At 54.4% G+C, this 19549-nt stretch overlaps 7 protein-coding genes across 7 annotated transcripts; 4 read left to right on the top strand and 3 right to left on the bottom strand.

The window, feature by feature from the left end:
- Positions 1-976: 976 nt before the first annotated feature.
- Positions 977-2137, top strand: PIAS1 (E3 SUMO-protein ligase PIAS1; the record flags this gene model as incomplete). The annotated part of the gene is made up of 1 exon (XM_014685969.2): positions 977-2137. The coding sequence occupies one exon, from the start codon at positions 977-979 to the stop codon at positions 2135-2137; it is 1161 nt and encodes a 386-aa protein (XP_014541455.2).
- Positions 2138-3331: 1194 nt separating this feature from the next.
- On the top strand, positions 3332-5260 carry G6M90_00g104610 (uncharacterized protein; the record flags this gene model as incomplete). The annotated part of the gene is made up of 3 exons (XM_014685968.1): positions 3332-3882; positions 3950-4180; positions 4276-5260. The coding sequence occupies 3 exons, from the start codon at positions 3332-3334 to the stop codon at positions 5258-5260; spliced, it is 1767 nt and encodes a 588-aa protein (XP_014541454.1).
- Positions 5261-5539: 279 nt separating this feature from the next.
- ACAD10 (Acyl-CoA dehydrogenase family member 10) lies at positions 5540-6513 on the bottom strand (the record flags this gene model as incomplete). Its single annotated transcript, XM_014685967.1, has 2 exons — positions 5540-6337; positions 6400-6513. The coding sequence occupies 2 exons, from the start codon at positions 6511-6513 to the stop codon at positions 5540-5542; spliced, it is 912 nt and encodes a 303-aa protein (XP_014541453.1).
- A 1216-nt stretch (positions 6514-7729) lies between these two features.
- rpl-5 (60S ribosomal protein L5) lies at positions 7730-8929 on the top strand (the record flags this gene model as incomplete). The annotated part of the gene is made up of 3 exons (XM_066131649.1): positions 7730-7732; positions 7935-7972; positions 8062-8929. The coding sequence occupies 3 exons, from the start codon at positions 7730-7732 to the stop codon at positions 8927-8929; spliced, it is 909 nt and encodes a 302-aa protein (XP_065987560.1).
- A 434-nt stretch (positions 8930-9363) lies between these two features.
- On the bottom strand, positions 9364-10233 carry G6M90_00g104580 (uncharacterized protein; the record flags this gene model as incomplete). The annotated part of the gene is made up of 2 exons (XM_014685965.1): positions 9364-10130; positions 10209-10233. 2 exons carry the CDS (start codon positions 10231-10233, stop codon positions 9364-9366), a joined length of 792 nt encoding a protein of 263 aa, XP_014541451.1.
- Positions 10234-11595: 1362 nt separating this feature from the next.
- G6M90_00g104570 (uncharacterized protein) lies at positions 11596-12824 on the bottom strand (the record flags this gene model as incomplete). The annotated part of the gene is made up of 3 exons (XM_014685964.1): positions 11596-12512; positions 12583-12684; positions 12758-12824. 3 exons carry the CDS (start codon positions 12822-12824, stop codon positions 11596-11598), a joined length of 1086 nt encoding a protein of 361 aa, XP_014541450.1.
- A 2797-nt stretch (positions 12825-15621) lies between these two features.
- Positions 15622-19416, top strand: HER1 (HMG2-induced ER-remodeling protein 1; the record flags this gene model as incomplete). The annotated part of the gene is made up of 3 exons (XM_014685963.1): positions 15622-15676; positions 15776-17942; positions 18012-19416. The coding sequence occupies 3 exons, from the start codon at positions 15622-15624 to the stop codon at positions 19414-19416; spliced, it is 3627 nt and encodes a 1208-aa protein (XP_014541449.1).
- Between the last annotated feature and the right edge of the window lie 133 nt (positions 19417-19549).

The following is a 19549-nucleotide window of genomic DNA, read 5'->3' as shown; positions in this document are numbered from 1 at the left end:
ATCATTTGTCGTGGTTTGCTTACTATCCATACAGTTTAGTTCGTCCAGCCCACACATACCCATCGTTCAACGAGACGTCAATCCAAGTAGTGAGATTTCTGGTCTCTTTTGTCCTGAACTGGTCCAAGTGGCTTACTTCTGTTCGTAACAGACGATATCCCGTCATGGTCCAAGAGTTGAAAGAGGGTTTACTTTGCCATTCATTGGGAGGACAGATCTTGCTGTTCACCTATAGTTGGAGACTTCTCGGGACTGGAAATCAACTCATCGCTGAAGAGTTCGGCAACGTCTTCCAGGCTGATCGGGAGAATGAAAGACTGGCGGACATGCACCCCGGTTCGCATCGTGTACACGAGACGCGAAAAGTTATCAGACACAGTTACATCACCGTTACAAACCATATGATTTCCCAATCTAACATTACTAGTAAGTGAACTCCTTAGTTGCTACCAGTATACTCTCACTCCTCCCATCAGCCTCTCACGGCTACCTAGTGCTAACAACTGGCGAAGTGGCGGCTGCTAGATTCACAGCTGCACAGACTCAATCAAACTCTGTCGCAAGTGTCAACCAGAGCTACAACACAACAGTATCACCGGTGACTTCATCCGCTTTCGCCGCCTGTCTTTCACCTCATGACGCTTCCAGTCCTGGAACGCCATTCGTTCAGGGCCAGTCACCAAACGCTCCCTGGCAAGCGCAATTTCCCACACCCAACGTGATACCACAAACGCGTGCAGTAGCATCAGCTGCCCCCGTCGGTCAGCATCCACGCGAAGCAGGGCTTGTACCAGGCCAGACTCCAATACCCGGGCAACAACGCTTTGTGCAAAGCGCACGTAATGGGACAAATCATCGTCACCTGTCTCATCCCGGATCATTGGTCGGAAGACCAACCTCTCAGATAGTCAAACACAGGCATTCTTCTCATGAACGAACGGCACAGAAGAAACTTGTGGCAAACACGCATGCTGGGATGGCACGGGGACAATCTGCCACTGCGGGAGGTGGGTTCTCAGCCGCTCCTCCACGAGAGGCCGACTGTCCTCAGAGCCAATATGGTTGGACTTCTGTCCAATCTAGCCTTCATTTAGCCCGCTCGCGCAGTCCACGGAGAATCAGTGCCGAAGGACCTGGGACCCGATACTACCAATATCTTGATCGCTTTGCCGTTAAACCAACAGCCCTTTTTCATCAAAATGGAGCCATTCAAACTTTTGATTTCGCAGTGACGTCTACCGAGTTCGCAGAAAGGTCGCAGCTCCTACGCTTTGAAGAGGCCAAAGTACACCAGTACCAACAAGGGTCGCTGCGGTATCGTCTTAGGCTAAGCGGACAGCTCCCAGAGGATACAAAGACCTGCATTGCGGACTGGGCTTCATCCCCTTGTGTCTGGCCTCAAGAAGTTTATATCAAGTTCAATGACGAAGCCGTATTTCCTTTAAGGCCGCAGCATTTTCATCAAAACCTTCCAATAGAGCTCACCGACATGATACGACAAGGGTTCAATACAGTCAAAATCAGCCTGCCCGAGAATCCTGAGAATTACAAGGACACCTCAGTCTATTACTTGGCCGTTGAGATTATAAAAACCATGGATCATGAATCGACATTCGCTATGGTGATGGAGCTGGAGGCTTTTAGTGTTGAACAAACAGAGAAGGAGATTGAGAAGCGTCTGCGGCCTGATGACTCTGACGACGTCATTGTGCAGGACGACTCTTTGTGCATATCGTTGATAGATCCATTCAGCGCAAGCATGGTCAAGTCGCCGGTTCGAGGACTGCGTTGCAAGCATATCGAATGCTTTGACCTGGAAATATGGCTACAAACCCGTCGTGGCAAACCTTCGCAAAGCAAATCGGAGCCCGCGCGTGCAGATGAATGGAAATGCCCCATGTGTGGCGAATATGCAGGGCCGCTAGGCCTTCGTATTGATGCGTATTTTGTGAGGCTTCGAAAGGCATTGATTGACGCTGGGAAGGGGCAAACAAAGAGTATCAAAGTCACCCTGGATGGAAATTGGACTGCTATCGAAGAGCCACAGGACGGCGAAGATGGAGAAAACGGCGGTTCTGTACAGAAGTCGGCGCAAAAGAGAGCGGAGCCTGCGATTATTGAGATTCTGGACGACTAAGCAAAATCAACATCATGATGGATGGACTTTACGTACATGCAGGACAGAGTACTGTGAAATGACGGTTCGGCAAGAACTACCGGGTCGTCTTTTGCAGTAGCAAGATGACATAGAGACCAACAAGGTAGCGTGGGTCGACGGATGACCAAGTACATGGATACTTCAAGGCATATTTCAAGCTTGCCCTGCCAATGTCGGTGGGGTGGTGAGATGGAAAAGCGGAATTGGCAGGATGCCCAAGAGGAGAGAGCAAGTCTCGGCCAACAGTAACGGCCCTGGCGTCACCAGCTAGTCCTGGAGTAAAGACATAGCGCAATTTGATCAACGATGTATTTACTTGAGCACTCGTATCAGTTGTTGCCTAAACGCGGAAGCTCGGCATCAAGTGCCGAAGGGTTGGGCAAGGGTCTAGGAAGTTGTCATCAGATCCAGCTTGATGGGAACTCGGGCATCATGCACGGGTGGCCAAAAGCGGTGATAGTGCAATTTGGGCGGGGAAGGCTTTGAGATATGGGGTACTTTTGTAGCAGCGCAGACTTGCGATGGCCCTAGGTATTTTACATCCCGGTCAGCTCCACTTGAACACATCTTAACCCGACCCTACTTCCGGGCACAATTCCTCCGACAGAGATGCCAACCATTCGTGAACCGCGGTCTGTAACCCAAATAAGACCCTTCTCATCCCAAATAGCTCTGTTTCACAAAATCCCAACGGATGGACCGACATCAACGTTGGGGTATCTCGACATAGGGCAAGTAATGTAACCTGCCTGCTGTGCCTGACCAGATACGGGAGAGCGACGAAGGCGGAATCAAGGAGAAAGCATCGGATCATCAGACCATCCACACCATGTCGGAATTGTCGACTACGCGTCCCAGGGCGCAGAGCCCGCCCCGACGACAGAGAGCTTGCGTGCCGTGTTCAAAAGCAAAGGCACGCTGCCATTTTCAGGACAGCAATATTGAGCGCCATGTTTGCGACAGGTGAGGATGCGCGAGTTGAGAGCTGGAAGCCAAGGCTGGCTGACTGAATCTTGTCCATGGTAGGTGTGAGAAAATGGGGATTCAATGTACGGCGAAATCGTCAAAGAGTTTGAGGAAACCAAGGCAGATTCGGCCATTGAACAGGTGAGATGATCCGTTTTCTTGTGGCTTTTTGATGTTTTGAAACTGAGTTTCGTGCTCACACACACTATGCGGGATAGTCGAGTGTCGAATTTGGAGAAGCAGATTGAGACCCTGACCGCTGCTCTCGAAGGACAGAATCAGGGGACCTCGGCCACGTCACCAACACACGATCTCGGGCTTGCGAATTCCAAGCCCTCTCCCGCCGTGCTTACACCAGAATCGCCTGCGGCTCAAGCGGGTGAACATGAAGGGGCCATGAACCACCCTTGCCTCAGCCAGCATCAGAGGCCTCCTCGCCAGGCTGCAAGTGCTGGAGCGCTGCCCGGTCCCATATATGGATTGACCTGGCCGCAGTCAGATCGTATCTTGTCCTTGTTCCGAGACAAGTATATTCAGACGTTTCCTTTTTTGGTGCTGGACGAGCGGATGAGCGCGAGCCAGATGTATGCCGAGAAGCCATTTCTGTTCCGGGTCATTATGCTGGCGGCGGCGCCGTTGCCAATTCCAAGGATGGTCAAGATAAAGAGGAACGTGCTGGCTTACTTGGGACAACACATGCTGGTCGAGGAGGAGCGCCAGCTGGATCTGCTCCAGGGACTGTTGGTTTGCATATCATGGTGAGCGCTGCCAGCTACGCATGTGGCTATTCCTTTTCGTTCGTTATATGCTGATGCGGGAGCCCAGGGCGGACCTACGAACTCTGTTTGACGAGCAAATCACCAATTTGACCTATCTGGCGCTGGGGTACGCGCACAACCTGGGCATCACCAAGATCCCGCCTTCGCTTTTGCAGCAAATCGGCATGGACGATGCGCCGGAGGACTTGCGCCAGACGAAGAGGGACCTTATCCCGGCCAAGATGCATTCAATCGAAGAGCAACGAACCTTTTTGGGATGCTACTGTCTCTTATCGGTGTAAGTGAAAGCCACGGGAACCCCCTCCCCCAAAAAAAAGAAAGGTGTATTGTAGGAAAGGGGGGAAAGCGAATCTGCCAGCTAAACGTACTTAGCAACTCGACACTGTTTGGACGGCAAAACCCCCTGAGAAGCCAGTACGTAGACCTCTGCTGCGAGTCGCTCAAGCGCGCGCGCGAACACCCCTCGGACACGTTCCTCGAGCACAACGTGCGCCTGGTGCAGATGGGCGAGAAGATATCCGAGGCGTTTGGCGCGGCCAACGACCGCGAGCGAGGCAAGCCGTACCTCTTCCTGCTCGACGACCAGTCGCGCGGGTTCCGCGAGGAGCTGGACGCGCTGATGCAGTCGCTGGACCGGCAGCAGCTCCTCGACCGCGCGGCGTACGCGCACCGCGTGCCCGCCGGCGAGTTCGACGACTGGGAGCGCTTCTTCACCCTGCACTACAACTACCTCCTCGTGCGGCTCTACGAGCCCGCCACGTTCCTGCACGAGATCCCCGAGGAGGGCGGCGCCCCGTCGACGTACCGCGCGCAGTGCCTGCGCAACTGCCTCTTCGCCGCCAAGGCCTACTTCGACGTGCTCTTCACGCTGCCGCCCTCGCAGTACGTCTACCAGTCCATCACGTTCACGGAGCAGATCACGTTTGTGCTCGTCATCACCACGCGCCTGCTGCTGCTCGAGACGAGCGACTGGGACGTGCACTTTGCCCGCGTGACGGTCGACTTCTTGTCCGTCGTGGACCGCCTCGTGCAGCGCCTCGACGCCTCCGAGGCGGAGCGCGTCCGCGCCGTCGGCAGGTTCGTCGCCGAGATGGGCGTCGACGCCACGCCCGCCGAGGTCGCTGCCGAGGGGCGCGTCGCCGACATTGCCAGGAAGATGCGCTGGATCAGGACCTGGTTCGAGAAGAGGGCCGACAAGGACGGCGTCGGCGCCAGCCAGGTGCCGCAGGAGTGGCCGGTCGAGGAGCTGGAGAATAGGGGCGCGAGGGCGTTTGGCATGGGCGCAAACGGGCCCGTCTGGTTCACGGGGCTGCTGTCCAACTCGGCGTGGAACTTTGACGACCTGGAGCTGGGGTGATGATGATGCTTGGTCGGTCAAGAGGTTCTTCTTTTTTTATGTGTGTGTGTATTTTGGGTTTTGTACCAATATGAGCGATTGGGGCATGGGAGGCGTACTTTCATTTCGTAATTACGTGCCACACTCTGGCAAAATCTATCTCTGTTTCTTGTCATGTTCCATCGCGCACGAGCGTGGTGGAAGAATACGCCGTGCCGTTTCTCTTCTCCTCATCCATTCATGATTTACCTATCCGGCTGAGCCGTCATACATTCATTACAAAATACAACTCCGCCGCGTCTACATCTTGGACCTCCGCACGCGCGGTCGAACAGCAATCTTGGGATGGTCCCCCTCCAGCTGCAGCCCCGTCACCCTCTCCAGCTCCTCGACGGCCTCGTACGCCCTCCCCAGGTGGACCTTTATGGTCCCAAAGCCCTCCTTCCTAGCGGCCTTGAGGTTCTCGCCAATGTCGTCGAGGAACAGCACGTCGGCGGCCTGCACGCCCGCGTCCCAGCCCAGGCGCCTGCCCCTCTCGGAGTGCGCGTTTGCGCGCGCAAACTCGTCCAGCCTGCGCACGGCGAGCCTGTAGATGCCCGGGTCGGGCTTGCGCAGCCCCACGTGCGCCGAGGAGACGAAGACGTCGAACAGGCTCCTCACGGGGTCGGCGAGCGCGTCCCCCCGGTGGAGCGCGTGGCCCGGCGGGAAGATGACCGTGTTGCTCAGCGCGCCGAGAATGTAGCGCCCGCTGCGCCGGAGGCGCTCCAGGGCCGGGAACATCCACGGGTCCGGGGCGTTGGACTTGGCCATCATCTCGTTGAAGAGCCACTCGCCGTCGAGCCGTGGCACGGGCGGCGTCTCCCGCGGCAGCGAGGGCGTCCTGGCCGCCTCGCGCGCGTAAAACGCCCTCCACTGCTCCGGGCGGTGCAGGTCGCTGTTGAAGCCGGCGAAGAAGGCGGCGTCCATGGGGATGTCGCCGCGCTCGAGCTTGTGCCAGTACCCGTTGGGCGCGGACTGGGCGAGCGAGTAGTTTACCCAGCCCGGCGGGATGTTGAGGCTGATTTCATAGTCTAGGATGGCCTGGAAGGGGGACACGACCTTCGGGGAGTGGGTGTGTGAGTTGGGTTTTGTAATGGGGTGAGGTGGGTGAATCAACTTACACAGACACCACCAATGTCGAATAGGAGCACTTTGGGCTGCTTGCTGGCTGCCATCTCGTCGATAGCTGCTAGGATCTGGTCTATGGGGGGGTCTTCTACGCCTAGGAGAGACATGGAGTGGGATTGTTTGGATGAGAGACTGGACGGAGGTGGTGCTTTCAAGGCTGGTGCCGTGTCGTTGTAGCTGAGAGGGCCATGGTGAGCAAAGTGTCTGGTGTAGTTGCTGCTTGTTGCGACAACCTCGGTTGCGATGAAGCTGGATGCTGGGGACCTAGGTTCCTTCCTAGCTTAGGTACCAGACTGGTTTTGGCGGGTCCAAATCGGCTTGTTCTGCCTGAGGCAGCAATTTTGGAGCCTCAACTGCTAGGAGGTGGTGCATCACCAATGTCAGGACGTGACGGATGTCGGTCACGGAAACAAGAAACGGCTGTCCCGGCCATATATCTGTACTGATGAGCTCAAGGAAGACAAGCAAACGGGGCATCAGCGCCCGAGTCGGGGCAGTGATGATTGACCTCTTGCTCTTGTGGACGACCTGTGGCTACCCGGGATGCAGCACGATTGCGATGCAAGGATTCAGTTCTTGTACCACCAAGGAACTTGGGAGAATTATGGTGCATATGAGTTGACAAGAAAGAAAAACAGGAAACTCTTTCAATTCTATGAGCTTTCGAGAATCAGGCATATTTACTAGAAGAAAATGTTGATGTCCATGATGGGTAAAAGGAATTCCCAGGTGGATCCGTACATGTACATTCAGCAGAGACAACGATATCGATCAGATCAGGTGCCTGGCTATCACGCTATAATTGGGTTTGCAAGTTCTAGCATTGACCACCGCCTCTTGATGAAAGTGATGGAAAAAAGCCGGCGCAGATGAAGAACAATACAGCTTCGACCAAGACTAGCCCTTGGATAGCTGGAGTACGAGATGGCAGGTGTAACAATTAGCCAACGGTTGCGGCGACAGTTGGCAACAATATTCTACTACTAGGTAAGTTACTTTACAGAAGATGGCTAATGTCTGGTCACTCCAGTAAATGCAATAGAGTCCGGTTCGCAAACAACGTCACTGAAAGACGTCTGCGGAAAGGAGCTTCACGGTCACGTGAATCGTAACCAACCCGACTCAGACGACGACCCCTGCGGCTGTCACGCCAAGTGGGACATTTTTGCGAGCGAGTCCACCCACAGCAGGGGTGTCACACGCTTAGGGCTTGAAAAATATCCCCCACCAAAATCGGTCTTGTTCTTTTTTCTTGTTCCGCATCACCAACCCATCAACCTTCCGACAGCAAATTCCCAGCCGTCGTTGGTAATCACCGTCAAGATGGTAAGTTGAAAGGCCTATCTACAGGATACGAGCGCTCGAAAGAGTGGCATCATCCTCGAAATATCTCAATTTCTTCATCAATGGCAGAAATGCCTGCATTTGTCGATTTTTGCTCGTGGTCACAAGAGTCACTGCAAGTTGCTTCGGAAGGAGGACGAGCAAGTCTGAAGCGCAAATTGCTGACTCGGGGATTTATGAATAGCCTTTCCACAAGTTGGTCAAGAACAGCGCTTACTACAGGTATGTTCCTTTTTTTTGGGCCTCGCTTCGCTCGTCAAGGCCTGTCATGGGGATATGAAGGAATGGATTGTACTGACTGTGGCCCCTAGCCGCTACCAAACCAAGTACAAGCGCAGACGTCAAGGCAAGACCGACTACTACGCCCGTAAGCGCCTCATCACCCAGGCCAAGAACAAGTACAATGCGCCCAAGTACCGCCTGGTCGTCCGCTTCACCAACAAGGACATCATCATGCAGATCGTGTCTGCCGAGATCACTGGCGACAAGATCTTTGCCTCGGCCTACGGCCATGAGCTCAAGGCCTACGGCATCAAGCACGGCCTGACCAACTGGGCCGCCGCCTACGCCACCGGTCTCCTGGTTGCCCGCCGTGCCCTGTCTAAGCTCGGCCTTGACAAGGACTTCCTCGGTGTCGAGGAGGCCGATGGTGAGTTCACCCTCACCGAGGTTGCCGAGACCGACGACGGCCCGCGCCGCCCCTTCAAGGTCTTCCTCGACGTCGGTCTTGCCCGCACCTCCACCGGCGCCCGTGTCTTTGGTGCCATGAAGGGCGCCTCGGACGGTGGCATCCTCGTCCCCCACTCTGAGAAGCGTTTCCCCGGCTATGACATGGAGTCGGAGGAGCTGGACTCCGAGGTCCTCCAGAAGTACATCTTTGGCGGCCACGTCGCCGAGTACATGGAGACTCTGGCCGACGACGACGAGGAGCGCTACCAGAGCCAGTTCCAGAAGTACATCGACGACGGTCTCGAGGCCGACGGCCTTGAGGACCTCTACACCGAGGCCCACGCCGCCATCCGCGCCGACCCCTGGAAGAAGGCGGAGAGCGACGGCCCCAAGAAGACCAAGGAGGAGTGGAAGGCCATCTCCAAGAAGTACAGACAGACCAAGTCCACCAAGGCCGAGAAGGAGAAGCGCGTCCAGGAGAGGATCAAGGCTATTCTCGCCGAGGAGTAAAGGGGATGCCACTGATTTCATGGGAAAATGGTACGGGAGAAAATGGGACTGGGGACCTTGTCCCGTTTCAGAAACCAAGATGCAGTGACGAGGATATTTTTTTGTTCAAGGGTAGGCCGGAACAGGCCTGGTTCTCGGAGTTTGGGCAACGGTCTCGAGTTCGATTTTAAATTCAATGAATATTAAATCCTCCGTGCTGCCCACCACACACGACTCCATGACTGGAATGATGAGATGCGTAGTTGACTACAAGAAAAGAAGAGAAATGAAGGAGAAGGAAAAACAAACACCTGTAATGCGCCATGTTCCCCGTGATGATGTCGTGAACTTGCAAATAGCCCCATCAATGACCCCGCTTGCGCCTGCCTAGTCTGGTCCAGTCTGGTCCCTGCCGTCTGGCGGCTCGTTTCATATATCATCCGCCAAGCCATCATTTACTGGGCGGCGTCGTCCTGTTGCTCAAACGCCTCGAAGTCATCGTCAATCATCTCCAAATTGAAGTTTTTGTCCCAGTCGGATGGTTCAAGTGGGTCGAAGTCCAAGTCGTCTATGACGAAGGGACCGCTTATGGGTATGCTCTGGTAAGGACCCCAGAAGGCAGCTTGCTGATCGGCACTGCCGCCGCCCGTGGTGGCCTCCGACATGGACATGTCCGGCCCGTCGATTCCAGGTCCTCCGCCATGTCCGCCGGCCTGGTCTTCGCCGTGATCTGGGCCGGCCAGCTCGTCCGCCGCCACATTCTCAGGCGGCGGTTGGTACGGCGCCGGCGTGGTCGTCTGGTAGCTCGAGGGTGGCTCGCGCGAGTCTGGGTCCGAGCTGCGGGCGGGATGAAGGGACACGAGGGACGGGGACCTGCTGGATACGGACTGCTGATGAGAGGGCGAGGAGTGGACGGTGCTTGTGCTTTGGCGGCGGCGGTCTTGGTGCTCGATGTCGCTTGCGCGGCTCGGCCTGAGTCTGCGTAACGGGTGCGTCGACTCGACCCCGTCCTGGATTCGCCACGATGGCATCTGCCCCGGCACCGGGGCGTACCGTTCCGAGTCTGAGAAGGAGGCCAGGTGAAGCCTGTGCAATGGGGATTGGGGGTCGTCCAGGTAGCGCCTTATTCCGTACGGGTACGTGCCATGCTCATCCTCGACCTCGCCGTTGTGGCTGTAGTCCGTGTACAAGCCGTCCTCATAGTCCTCGTCAGATGCAGTGCCTGCCGGTGTTGGTCAGCGGGAACGGCATGGTCCCTTCTTCTTTCGATCATTTGGGGGAAAAGGATCGTCTTTCAAACCTCGAGACCCGCGTCCTGCGTCCATGCTTGCAGTATGATGGAAGCTTTTCAAGGCCCTGGGATAGTTGCTTGTATTGCAAAGAAGGCAGCAGGACGAGTGTAAGACATCAAACAATACAGCGCGGGATGAAACGAAACGAAACGAAACAAGGCCGAACACAAGTAGACGCAGGGAAGGCTCTCTATGGCGAGGGGGCCAACGTGCAGAACAGCAATGCTAACAAAGCAAGAAGCGTCAAGAACTACCAAAAAGGCTCCTACAATAAAATGGATTTGATCGCAAAGGGGGGTCAGTGAAGGATATTTACACTGTATGGCTTCGCGCCGCTAACAAATATATCTAGTGGTGGTGACGGGAAACCCAGCAAAACAGCCGCCATGTCAGGTTCAATCACCTATTTGGGAAATCTTCTACCCTGAAGGTGATGTCACTTTGGTTCCATGCCGACGGGACCAGCAAAAGCACCTATAGAAGCCAGGAAGGGTGGAAAAAGGGGGGAGGGGGAGGGCAGAATCCATGTCTACAGGTGGCCAGTGAACCCTGTATGCGGCAGGGTGACAGATTTCTCGCATATGTTCTCTGTACGGAGGACGCTGTCACAAGAGGCCGCGACTGTCGACGATACAGAGCTATGTGCCGTTCACCTCGGTATGTTTCGCTCCGCCAGATGGGTTTCTGGGGGGACATCTACGAGCCCAACTACGGTGTGTGAAAACCCAACCAGCTGGGTCTGCTATGTCCACTCAGGACAGCCGCTGGATGCGACTACAAGGCTACGAGGCCAACTCGGCCGTCCCTGTAGGATTCGACACAGAGACAATGGAAGGAAAAAATACACGCCTCGTATTCATTCGTCCGAGGAGCAGAAATCCCCCATCAAGGAAGCACACCGCCTTCAAAGAGCCTCATTGCGGGTGGGAGGAGGGTAGTATTCAGGGGCACACCGCCCGTGTAAGTGAGCAAGCCGTCTTGTCCGAATCTTGCTGCGAACAACGTGCTGACGGTAGGGTGAGAGCGAGCTGAGGGACGGGCTTTGTGGTGGACGCGAGTGAGGAGCACTCTGTACATGGAGTTCTGCAGGCCGGATGTGCAGCTCGTCATCACCTTGTCTCAGCCCCCGAGGGGGGTCTCACGCCCACCCTCCTGGAGTCTCGGCGCGCGGAGCTTTGAATTTATGCTTAGGTCCAGAAGAATGACATTGTTCTAGATCATTGCCGTGGTGTGAGCTGTCCATTGCGCAAGGGGGGTTGTGTTCTCTCCGGCTTTGAGTGCTCCCAGGTCATACCTCGCACTCAGATCATGACAGGAAGGAGTCAATGGTGACAAGGTTAGGAATTCACCTTATAGTGATGCGTAAAAACATGCCCACAGAAGTCACAGCCCCGACTAGTCATAAAACACCTTTGCCAGAAACCCTTCCCCGGTATCATCGCCCTCACTCACTGACCCCTTCCAATTCTTCCTCACCCTCACCCTCACCCACTCAGTTGCCGAAATATCCAAATCATGGCTCTTCCCATCCTTCCCACACCCCACGCTCCTCAGGAACGGGCTGTCCAACGTCTTCAGTGGCAAGTCGTCACTCGGGCGCACAAAATACAACAGGCCCAGCCGATCCATGCACGCCTGGTCACCCGGCGGCGCAACTACTCTGTGTATGCCGCTCCTGATGTACCCATTCGACAAGAACTCAAGTATATCCGCAATATTCACAGCCACCTTGCCCTCCGGAATGCGTATATACTCCCACCCCGAATCCGGGCCACGCTTCACCTGCAACGCAGCAACGGGTTGTTGAAAGACATAGGTCAGTGTCCCATTGTCCGAATGCCCACGCAGATACAGACCTTTGTATTTCTCGTTCTCGGCTTCCGACCTAGCCCGGTACATCATGTACCTCAGGGAACTGTCGCAATTGGCCTCGTACCGGTGCCCGTTGACCAAGACATCCTCGGGCAGCTCTAGTATGTGCGCAACGAGGCGAAGGAGCTTGCAGGTTACATTTTCGTGCATGTGTCGCTGGAAATGCTCAATTTGCGACGCGTATTGGCTTATTATTTGCGGCTGCGGCCGTTGCGTCTGCGGGAGGAACTTGAAGACGTTGTAGAATTCCAGGTTGTCGTCGAGACCGGGCAGAATCTCGACGGAGCCGAGGGGGCGGTAGCCGTTGTAGTTGCCATCCTCGAGGGGCGCGCGGAACTGGAGCTTTTCCGAAGGGGCCAGGGCGAAGAAGGCCTTTGCAATGGCGAACTGTTGGTCGATTTGGGATTGGGTGAGGCCGATGTTGGTGATGTAGAAGAAGCCTGGGGAATGCCTTCATGTCAGGGTTGTTCGAGCCGCCAGGGACTATTGCTGGGGAAAGAAGGTGCGAACCGATGGTGTGAGCTGCTTGTCTGAGCTGGTCGGCTAGCCTTTCCATTCCTCCTGGCTTGTCATATTCGGAAAGGTCGAGAGTGACGAGGTCAGCATAGGAGACTGCAGGTTGTTAACAGTGAACACCCTCGTGCTTCTTTGATGCTGAGAGTTGGAGGAAAGCGCCCCTACTTACGCCTCTCTTTCGTCTCGGGAGGATGGGTATACTTGGCCAACGGTGTGTTGGAGGTTTGGTGAGGCATGGCGAAACAAAACCAAGAATTAGTATATCGAACAGTTGAGTAAAACTGCCGGAGGTTGCAAAGCCGGAGGTGTTTCGTCTATTTATGCTACACAAAGGCGAGGCACTCCTTCCTGTAAACTGCAAAGTTGCCTTCTATCCGGGCTTAGACTATGAATAATGGCAGTCCCACTACCATGCATAAACAATGATGATTCAAATCCATCATAAAACTATTGGCACCTGACCATGGCAGGCATTCTGTAAGTGTACAACCTGGGATGCGACCGAACTCATGGCGTACATGCCAGGACTCCATTCTTGGCAGCAACCGATCAAGTCATATTGGGCATCGACCGAGGTTTCCCAACACAGCATCTGTGCAAGATGATGGTTTGCAGCTTGTGCGTTGTGCAGCAGGTGCGTGGTCGCTGCTGTGGCATTGCGATCTATTCATGGATGAGCGCATCTTGACTTACCTTGATTAAGTGCAGCAAAATGGAGATGTTGCTCTAGCTGAGGCAAGTCATGGTTTTCTCGTTCTATGGCGGTTGCTGTATAGGGAAAATCTTGACTCCAGCTAAATATCGAGGTAGATGTCCATGTGTAAGTGCCCTTGATGGGATCAGGGCGTTTCCATGGGACTACTCGAGGAGTTATATACTCACAAACCACGGACAAACTAGAAACATTCCACCCCAGGGACGCCCTGTTGGCAACGCGTTGAGCAGTTGATTCAATTATAGTATTATTTATGACACGCAGACAGATAGAAGACCAAAAGTGCGTCCACCTATACGTTTTGCCAAAGCTGGTGTCGAGTACAACGTGCCGGTGCCCATCATTTGCAAAGATCACTTTACTCCTTTCGATTCTCCTTGGGTTCGTTCCATTGTTTTGTCACACGACACGGCCACATGGCGTAGGACAGCCATTTCAGGAACAGGAACTAAGGCTACGGGAGGCTCGGGGGATACGGGGTCAAATTGGCTCAAGACTCGGAGACGGCATCAGACAAGGTAAATGGTCCAACATACGCCTGGGTCGTTTATCGTCAAGGCACCGCGCGGCTATGGATGAAGACAAGGCTGGTGGCGCCAGGACCCAGTTGGCCTGGCTGGCAGCAAGCCCTTCTTCTCCGCTCAACTCTCAAACGGACATCGAGCCATGGTAGGGGCCGGCTGTAGTGGAGATGGTTTTCCTCGGGCGCAGTCTGGAGCACGGTTGCGGAAGACTCGGACGGCGCACGCTCACGCAAGTGTTTGGCTGGGTAATTGTGAAGCAAAGGCGTCTGGTGGTTCCCATCGCCTATCCGCGGGACACTGAATGGCCGGAAAGACTGGCGATGGCGTTTGGGCCTATCCACTTATTAACCGTCTGGTGCTGCAGAGTGGCGGATGGGGAGCCTTGTTGGCGATCTCTTCTTGTCCACGGTCAGGTGGTCTGGAGGTGGCTCAGTCATTGACAGGACCCTGCGTAAACCGATGCAACTATACTCCTCGCTCGGCAATGGGATGGATGCTGTGGTTGACAGATTAGCCAGGCGCCGTTGGAGGAGCATGAATCGTGGAGTTCACCAGCGGATAAATCATGACTATAAGGGTGGTTCGCGAGTCAAGCGACTTCTCAAGCATTTGCATACGAGGCTTCATTTGGCCCGGGTGGTTGATGCTTTGACTGTGGGCATCATTGATTGATGATACTACTTGCATACTGTATGTATGTCTGGATGCATGCACAGTGGTGCATAAGTTCAAGCGAGGAAGGAAGGAACTATGGAGTCTGGTACTCCGTAAGTTACGGGGTAACTAGTTTAGTTGCTCGACTGGCGACTGTGGGTTCGGCAGTCCAAGGCAGTCGCCTCACGTCAAGCGAAAATCATTTTTTGCAACAGAAATCAATTTGAACAGCTTGGAACAAGCTTATCAGAGGATCGATGTAATTTCTTTTACCCATTCCGATTGCCCACCGCAACATTAGTAGTACGTACTCTCATTCGACGTTCAAGGCATACGACGCCAAGGAACCAGGTCTGCGTTGCGGCATTGGGGGGTCCCAGTCTGTTAGCCCTAGTAGTCCCATGCTGCAGGGTTCCGTCAGTCCCATGAATTGCTCAGCGGGCCAGAGCATGGAGTGGAGACGTGATGAAGTGGTGATGGGTGCTGAAGGCTCGCTGGAGGGTCCATGACGGAAGAGCCTCGAAAATCACCAATCTGAGTCAAATGGCACGGGCAAAGCGTTCCAATCGACGACGCTGTCTGGCCGTGCTCAACAAGAAACATTGGCCTTACGAATATTGATTACCCCGCCGCCGCGTGATAAGGTCCCGGAACAGCTCGGTAGTTCCGCTCGAATTGGCCCGTGTCCAAGTCCGTGGTCTGCGAGTCCATGTCAGCCTCTGTCAGACCTTCGCAACTTGGCGAGGCGTCTGCCGTCAAAACGGCTCATTGGACGGAAGCCCTACATTCCCAAGCTTAATCTTACCGGAGAAGCAGCCATTGAAAGGCGTGCCTACCCACATCCAGCCGTCGCCTAGCTGAGAAATCGGCATCCAGTCCACACGTCCAACGACTCTCACCCGCTTTCGACTACTGTGATCAAGTTGCCAGAAGGCAAAACGTCTTCCCGCCATTCCATCCATTCAATACCGCAGCTGTACTCGCCACCTGTTGTCCGGCGTGGAAGCGGACAGCATCGTCCCTTTGCGCCGCTAGACCTCTCCCCATTTTGTATCGTCTTGCTTGCTGTTCCTGTCTGCGTCTTTCGTCCATGCTGTGTCCTGTGGAGTAGTCGAGCAAGACGAGCTTCCCGCTGGCACCATGGAGCAAGTTCACGGCATCGACGTCAGCTGGATGACCCAGGGGTCGCCAAGAGGTGAGCCTTCGTCTTTTAGCCAACATGGACATGAAATTCGTCTTGCGCAGCCCAAAAACACCCTGAACCTTGACCTAGCTTGCTGACATATCCCAACAGATAGGACGAACAGACCGTCCACCTCGCCCCCAACGACAGCATCGGCTCCAACGCAACCGCGAGCTATTCCCACACCGTCGCAAGATGCTCGCAATCCCCAAGGGACACCGATTGCAAAGGATACACCTCCACAGCAAAATGGACAGCCTACTCCCAGCCCAACAAATTCCACCAGTGCATCAAGACGACTGTCACGATCCGGCTCAATAGAGAATAAACCCGGGCCCAATGGAACTCCTCCTCAGCGACGTAATTCATGGTTTTCAAACATTTCCGCCAAATTCTCTAGCTCTGCTACTACTTCGCCACCGAGCAGTACACCCGCCCACCCCCATTCCCTGCATCATCTTCACCATAAGGAGCCACAACAGAAAACTGAAGACCAAGCGTCACAGTCTCCAGCACCACCCCCGTTGTCCGGCTCACCGCCTCCGGATGACACCCTAGAGCCGATGCCACCAAAACTACATCCAACCAGGAATGCCGTTCTACAACATGCGGCCACGAAACCCGAAGGCAACAGCCCATATACCCCGGCTCCGCCCAAGGCCAGTCAAGCTGGCATTCTGGGCGTCCTTCGACGCTTGTCCTCATCAAGCACCAATAGCATAGTAAATGGGAAACTTGGAAATGGCCTGGTCGAGCGCAAGATTCTGAATATCGATCAAAACCGGGAGAGATGCAGCATTTCGGAGCTGAGGGAGGCTAAGCTTAGACGGGTTTCATTCTGCGTGGATGTTGAGATTGCTCCCATGCCCAAGTATGCTGATGGGGAAGCTCAGGAAACAAAACCGCTGGACAAGGCACAAAAGAAGAAACTCACAGAGCAAGGTGAAGGAGACGCGCTGAAGAACCCTCAGGCAGTGGAAGCCAAGAAGGAAGCCGAGGAGGCCGGTCAACGTACCAGCGGAAACGACAGAACCAATCCCGACACAGAACACCTCAACAACGAAGCTGGTACAAATGATGGCGCTGCCGACGAGAATTCTCTTGCTGAGCCTGGGAAGGAGAAGGAGACAACTAAGAAGAAGGAGAAGAAGAAAAGAAGCGAGGAAGAGCGGAAAGCTAGGAAAGAGAAGCGTCGAAAACTCGCCGAAGACAACGGCTCTGTGCCGATTGAAATTCACTATGACAGCACAGACTCATCATCGGAAGCCCCCAGCGGCAACACAACTCCAAAGTCATCATCTCATCCAACCACAAATCCTGCCAGAATATATCGCCGCTGTTGCCAGTTGCGCGAAACTCCGATTCTTAAGAAGATAACGGAACAACTGATGGACAAGGCCAATTCCAACATCTCTGCTGGCACAGTGAACAAATTGGATTTGACTGACTACTATCTTCAACTTCCAGACCTAATCACACTTGGAGACTATCTCGCGGTGGTTCCAGTCAAAGAGATCCTTTTGGAGAACTGTGGGTTGGGCGATGAGGGCCTCCGTGTGATTCTTGCTGGTCTACTGGCAGCAAAGATGCCTCCAACCTCACGGCGTAAGAAGCCTAAACACGAGATCGAGGCACAAGGCGGAGTTGTTGAGCGGGTTGTCATCAAAAATAATAAGCTTGGCCCCGACGGCTGGAAGCATATTTCTTTGTTCCTATACAAATGCCGATCACTGAAATATCTCGATATTTCGCATATACCCTTTCCAAAACAGGCGCCTGCTGCCAAGAATGGCAACTTGTCAAACGGCATCCACATTCCTCGCTCGATATCAGATGTCTTCTCAAAGGCCATGGCCGATCGACTGGGTGGTTCAACTCTGGAGATGGTGAATATCGGCGAGACGGAACCCAGTATGGAGCAGTTGGGCACAATCATGGACGGCATTATCAAATGCGGGGTTCGACGATTAGGCCTAGCACACAACTCTCTCGATGCGGACGGCATCAGGCATGTGGTAAGATACTTGTCTGGTGGGTTCTGTGAAGGTCTCGACTTGGGCGGAAACGACATTAATGAGCATATCGAGACCCTGGCTGGTTGCTTGGACGAGCATCATCCCATTTGGGCGCTTAGCCTGTCAGGCTGCAATCTGACTCCGTCGAGTCTTGGAAAGATGTTGCCGGTGATTGCCAAGCTGAGGGGCTTTCGATTTATTGACCTTTCACACAACCAAGAATTGTTCCAGACAAAGCCCAGCGCACTTGGCCTCTTGAGAAGGTAAGCTTTCAAGCAACCCCTGACACTGTAAAACTGGAAGATTGGGGGAATGCTAACAAGAATTCTCAGATATCTCCCCAAGCTGGAAGATTTAAAACGAATTCACTTGCAGGACGTAAACATGAGTTCAGAGCAAGCCATCGCCCTAGTTGAGGTATTATCGGAAGCGCACAACCTGGCACATGTCAATTTGTTGGGCAACAATGAGCTGGTGAAGCTTGCAGATGCCAAGACGGAGGAAGCACAGGAAGAAGCTTGCGCCTTGTACGCATCACTCATGGCCGCAGCAAGAATATCGAGCAGCCTGGTGTGTGTCGACATTGAAGTACCCAGTGAAGGATCGGGGGAGATTGTCAAGGCCATGGCGAAGCAGGTAGTAGCGTATTGTCTGCGCAACATGGAAAGAATTCCCGACACGAACATCAGCGCGGTTATAGCCAGCGCCATGTCCGAGTCGCAGTCTGAGCTCCAGGACGGCAAGATACCTGCGTACCCCGACGTTCTTGCCCACCTCGTGGGACACGATGTGCTCGAGCAAGACGGACCGGAAGATGACCATGAAGACACGCCAGACGAGGACTACGTCATAGGAGGGACGGGGGTGGTCAAGGCCTTGGCATGCTGTCTCAAGAACCGGAGCGACGACTCCCACCGACAGTCGGGGGAGTTTGCTGGAGGTGCGGAAGATGGCAGCGACTCTCCAGCTCTGAGTGGCTTGCCGACCAGTGGCAAGGCCAAGGACATGTCGAAACATCTCCTGGCTGGGGCGAGGAAGATTCGACAGCGTCTGCAGCCAGCCTTGCACAAGGCTCGGGCTGAGCCGGGCGACGACGTGAATCTGCGCAAGCTGACGTTCCTGGACGAAACACTGCAAGGCATTATCAAGAGATTTGAAGACGAATTTCCCGACACGCGCGAGGCGCCGCCAAATGCGCCCAACAGCAACGAGCTACGCAAGACGTCTTCGACATCGAGCGAGGAGCCAGCGCACGCCGGACCAACGGGAGACGACTCGGCGGTTGCGGTATCGGACGGGGAGGACGAGGCAGAAATTCACGCGCCCAAGCCACTGTCCAGGTCCAACTCGATGCTATCCAAGGAACTGGCAGAAGAGGAAGGACGGGTGCTCCGTGCTGGGCACCGTTTCCGGTCCGGATTTGTACGCAAGGAACAATTTGACCTCATCAGCACGATTGATGACATTGGATCGGATCCAAAACATTCGCAAATGCTGGTGGAACTTGCGGAAGACATTGGTGGCGAGCTGCTTGAAAAGGTCAAGGAAAAGGGAGCGGTGCGAGCATTCAAGGAGGACAAGGATGTGCTCTTCCGTAGCATGAGAGACAGCGATCCAGAACACTGGGGTCGATTCGTGGAGGCTCAGCAGAAAGCGCGAGCCAATATCACGGTGTCTTCGGAAAAGCACGGCGCAGAAGCACCGCAGCTAGCAGATGAGAGTGCGATTGCGGACTGAGAACCGCGGTGTTTTCTCTTTTCTTTTCGGCTAATCAGAACTCAAACTGCAGCATACTCGACATGACGAGGGCCAAATATCGTTCACTACTTAAATGATGTTTGAACAAGATACACGATCCATTCAGCGTGTG

Source organism: Metarhizium brunneum, chromosome 6 (genome assembly GCF_013426205.1).
Source record: "Metarhizium brunneum chromosome 6, complete sequence".
Taxonomy (NCBI): domain Eukaryota; kingdom Fungi; phylum Ascomycota; class Sordariomycetes; order Hypocreales; family Clavicipitaceae; genus Metarhizium; species Metarhizium brunneum.
The sequence above is the reverse complement of the archived record's forward strand: the minus strand, read 5'-3'. Positions and strand labels throughout refer to the sequence as shown.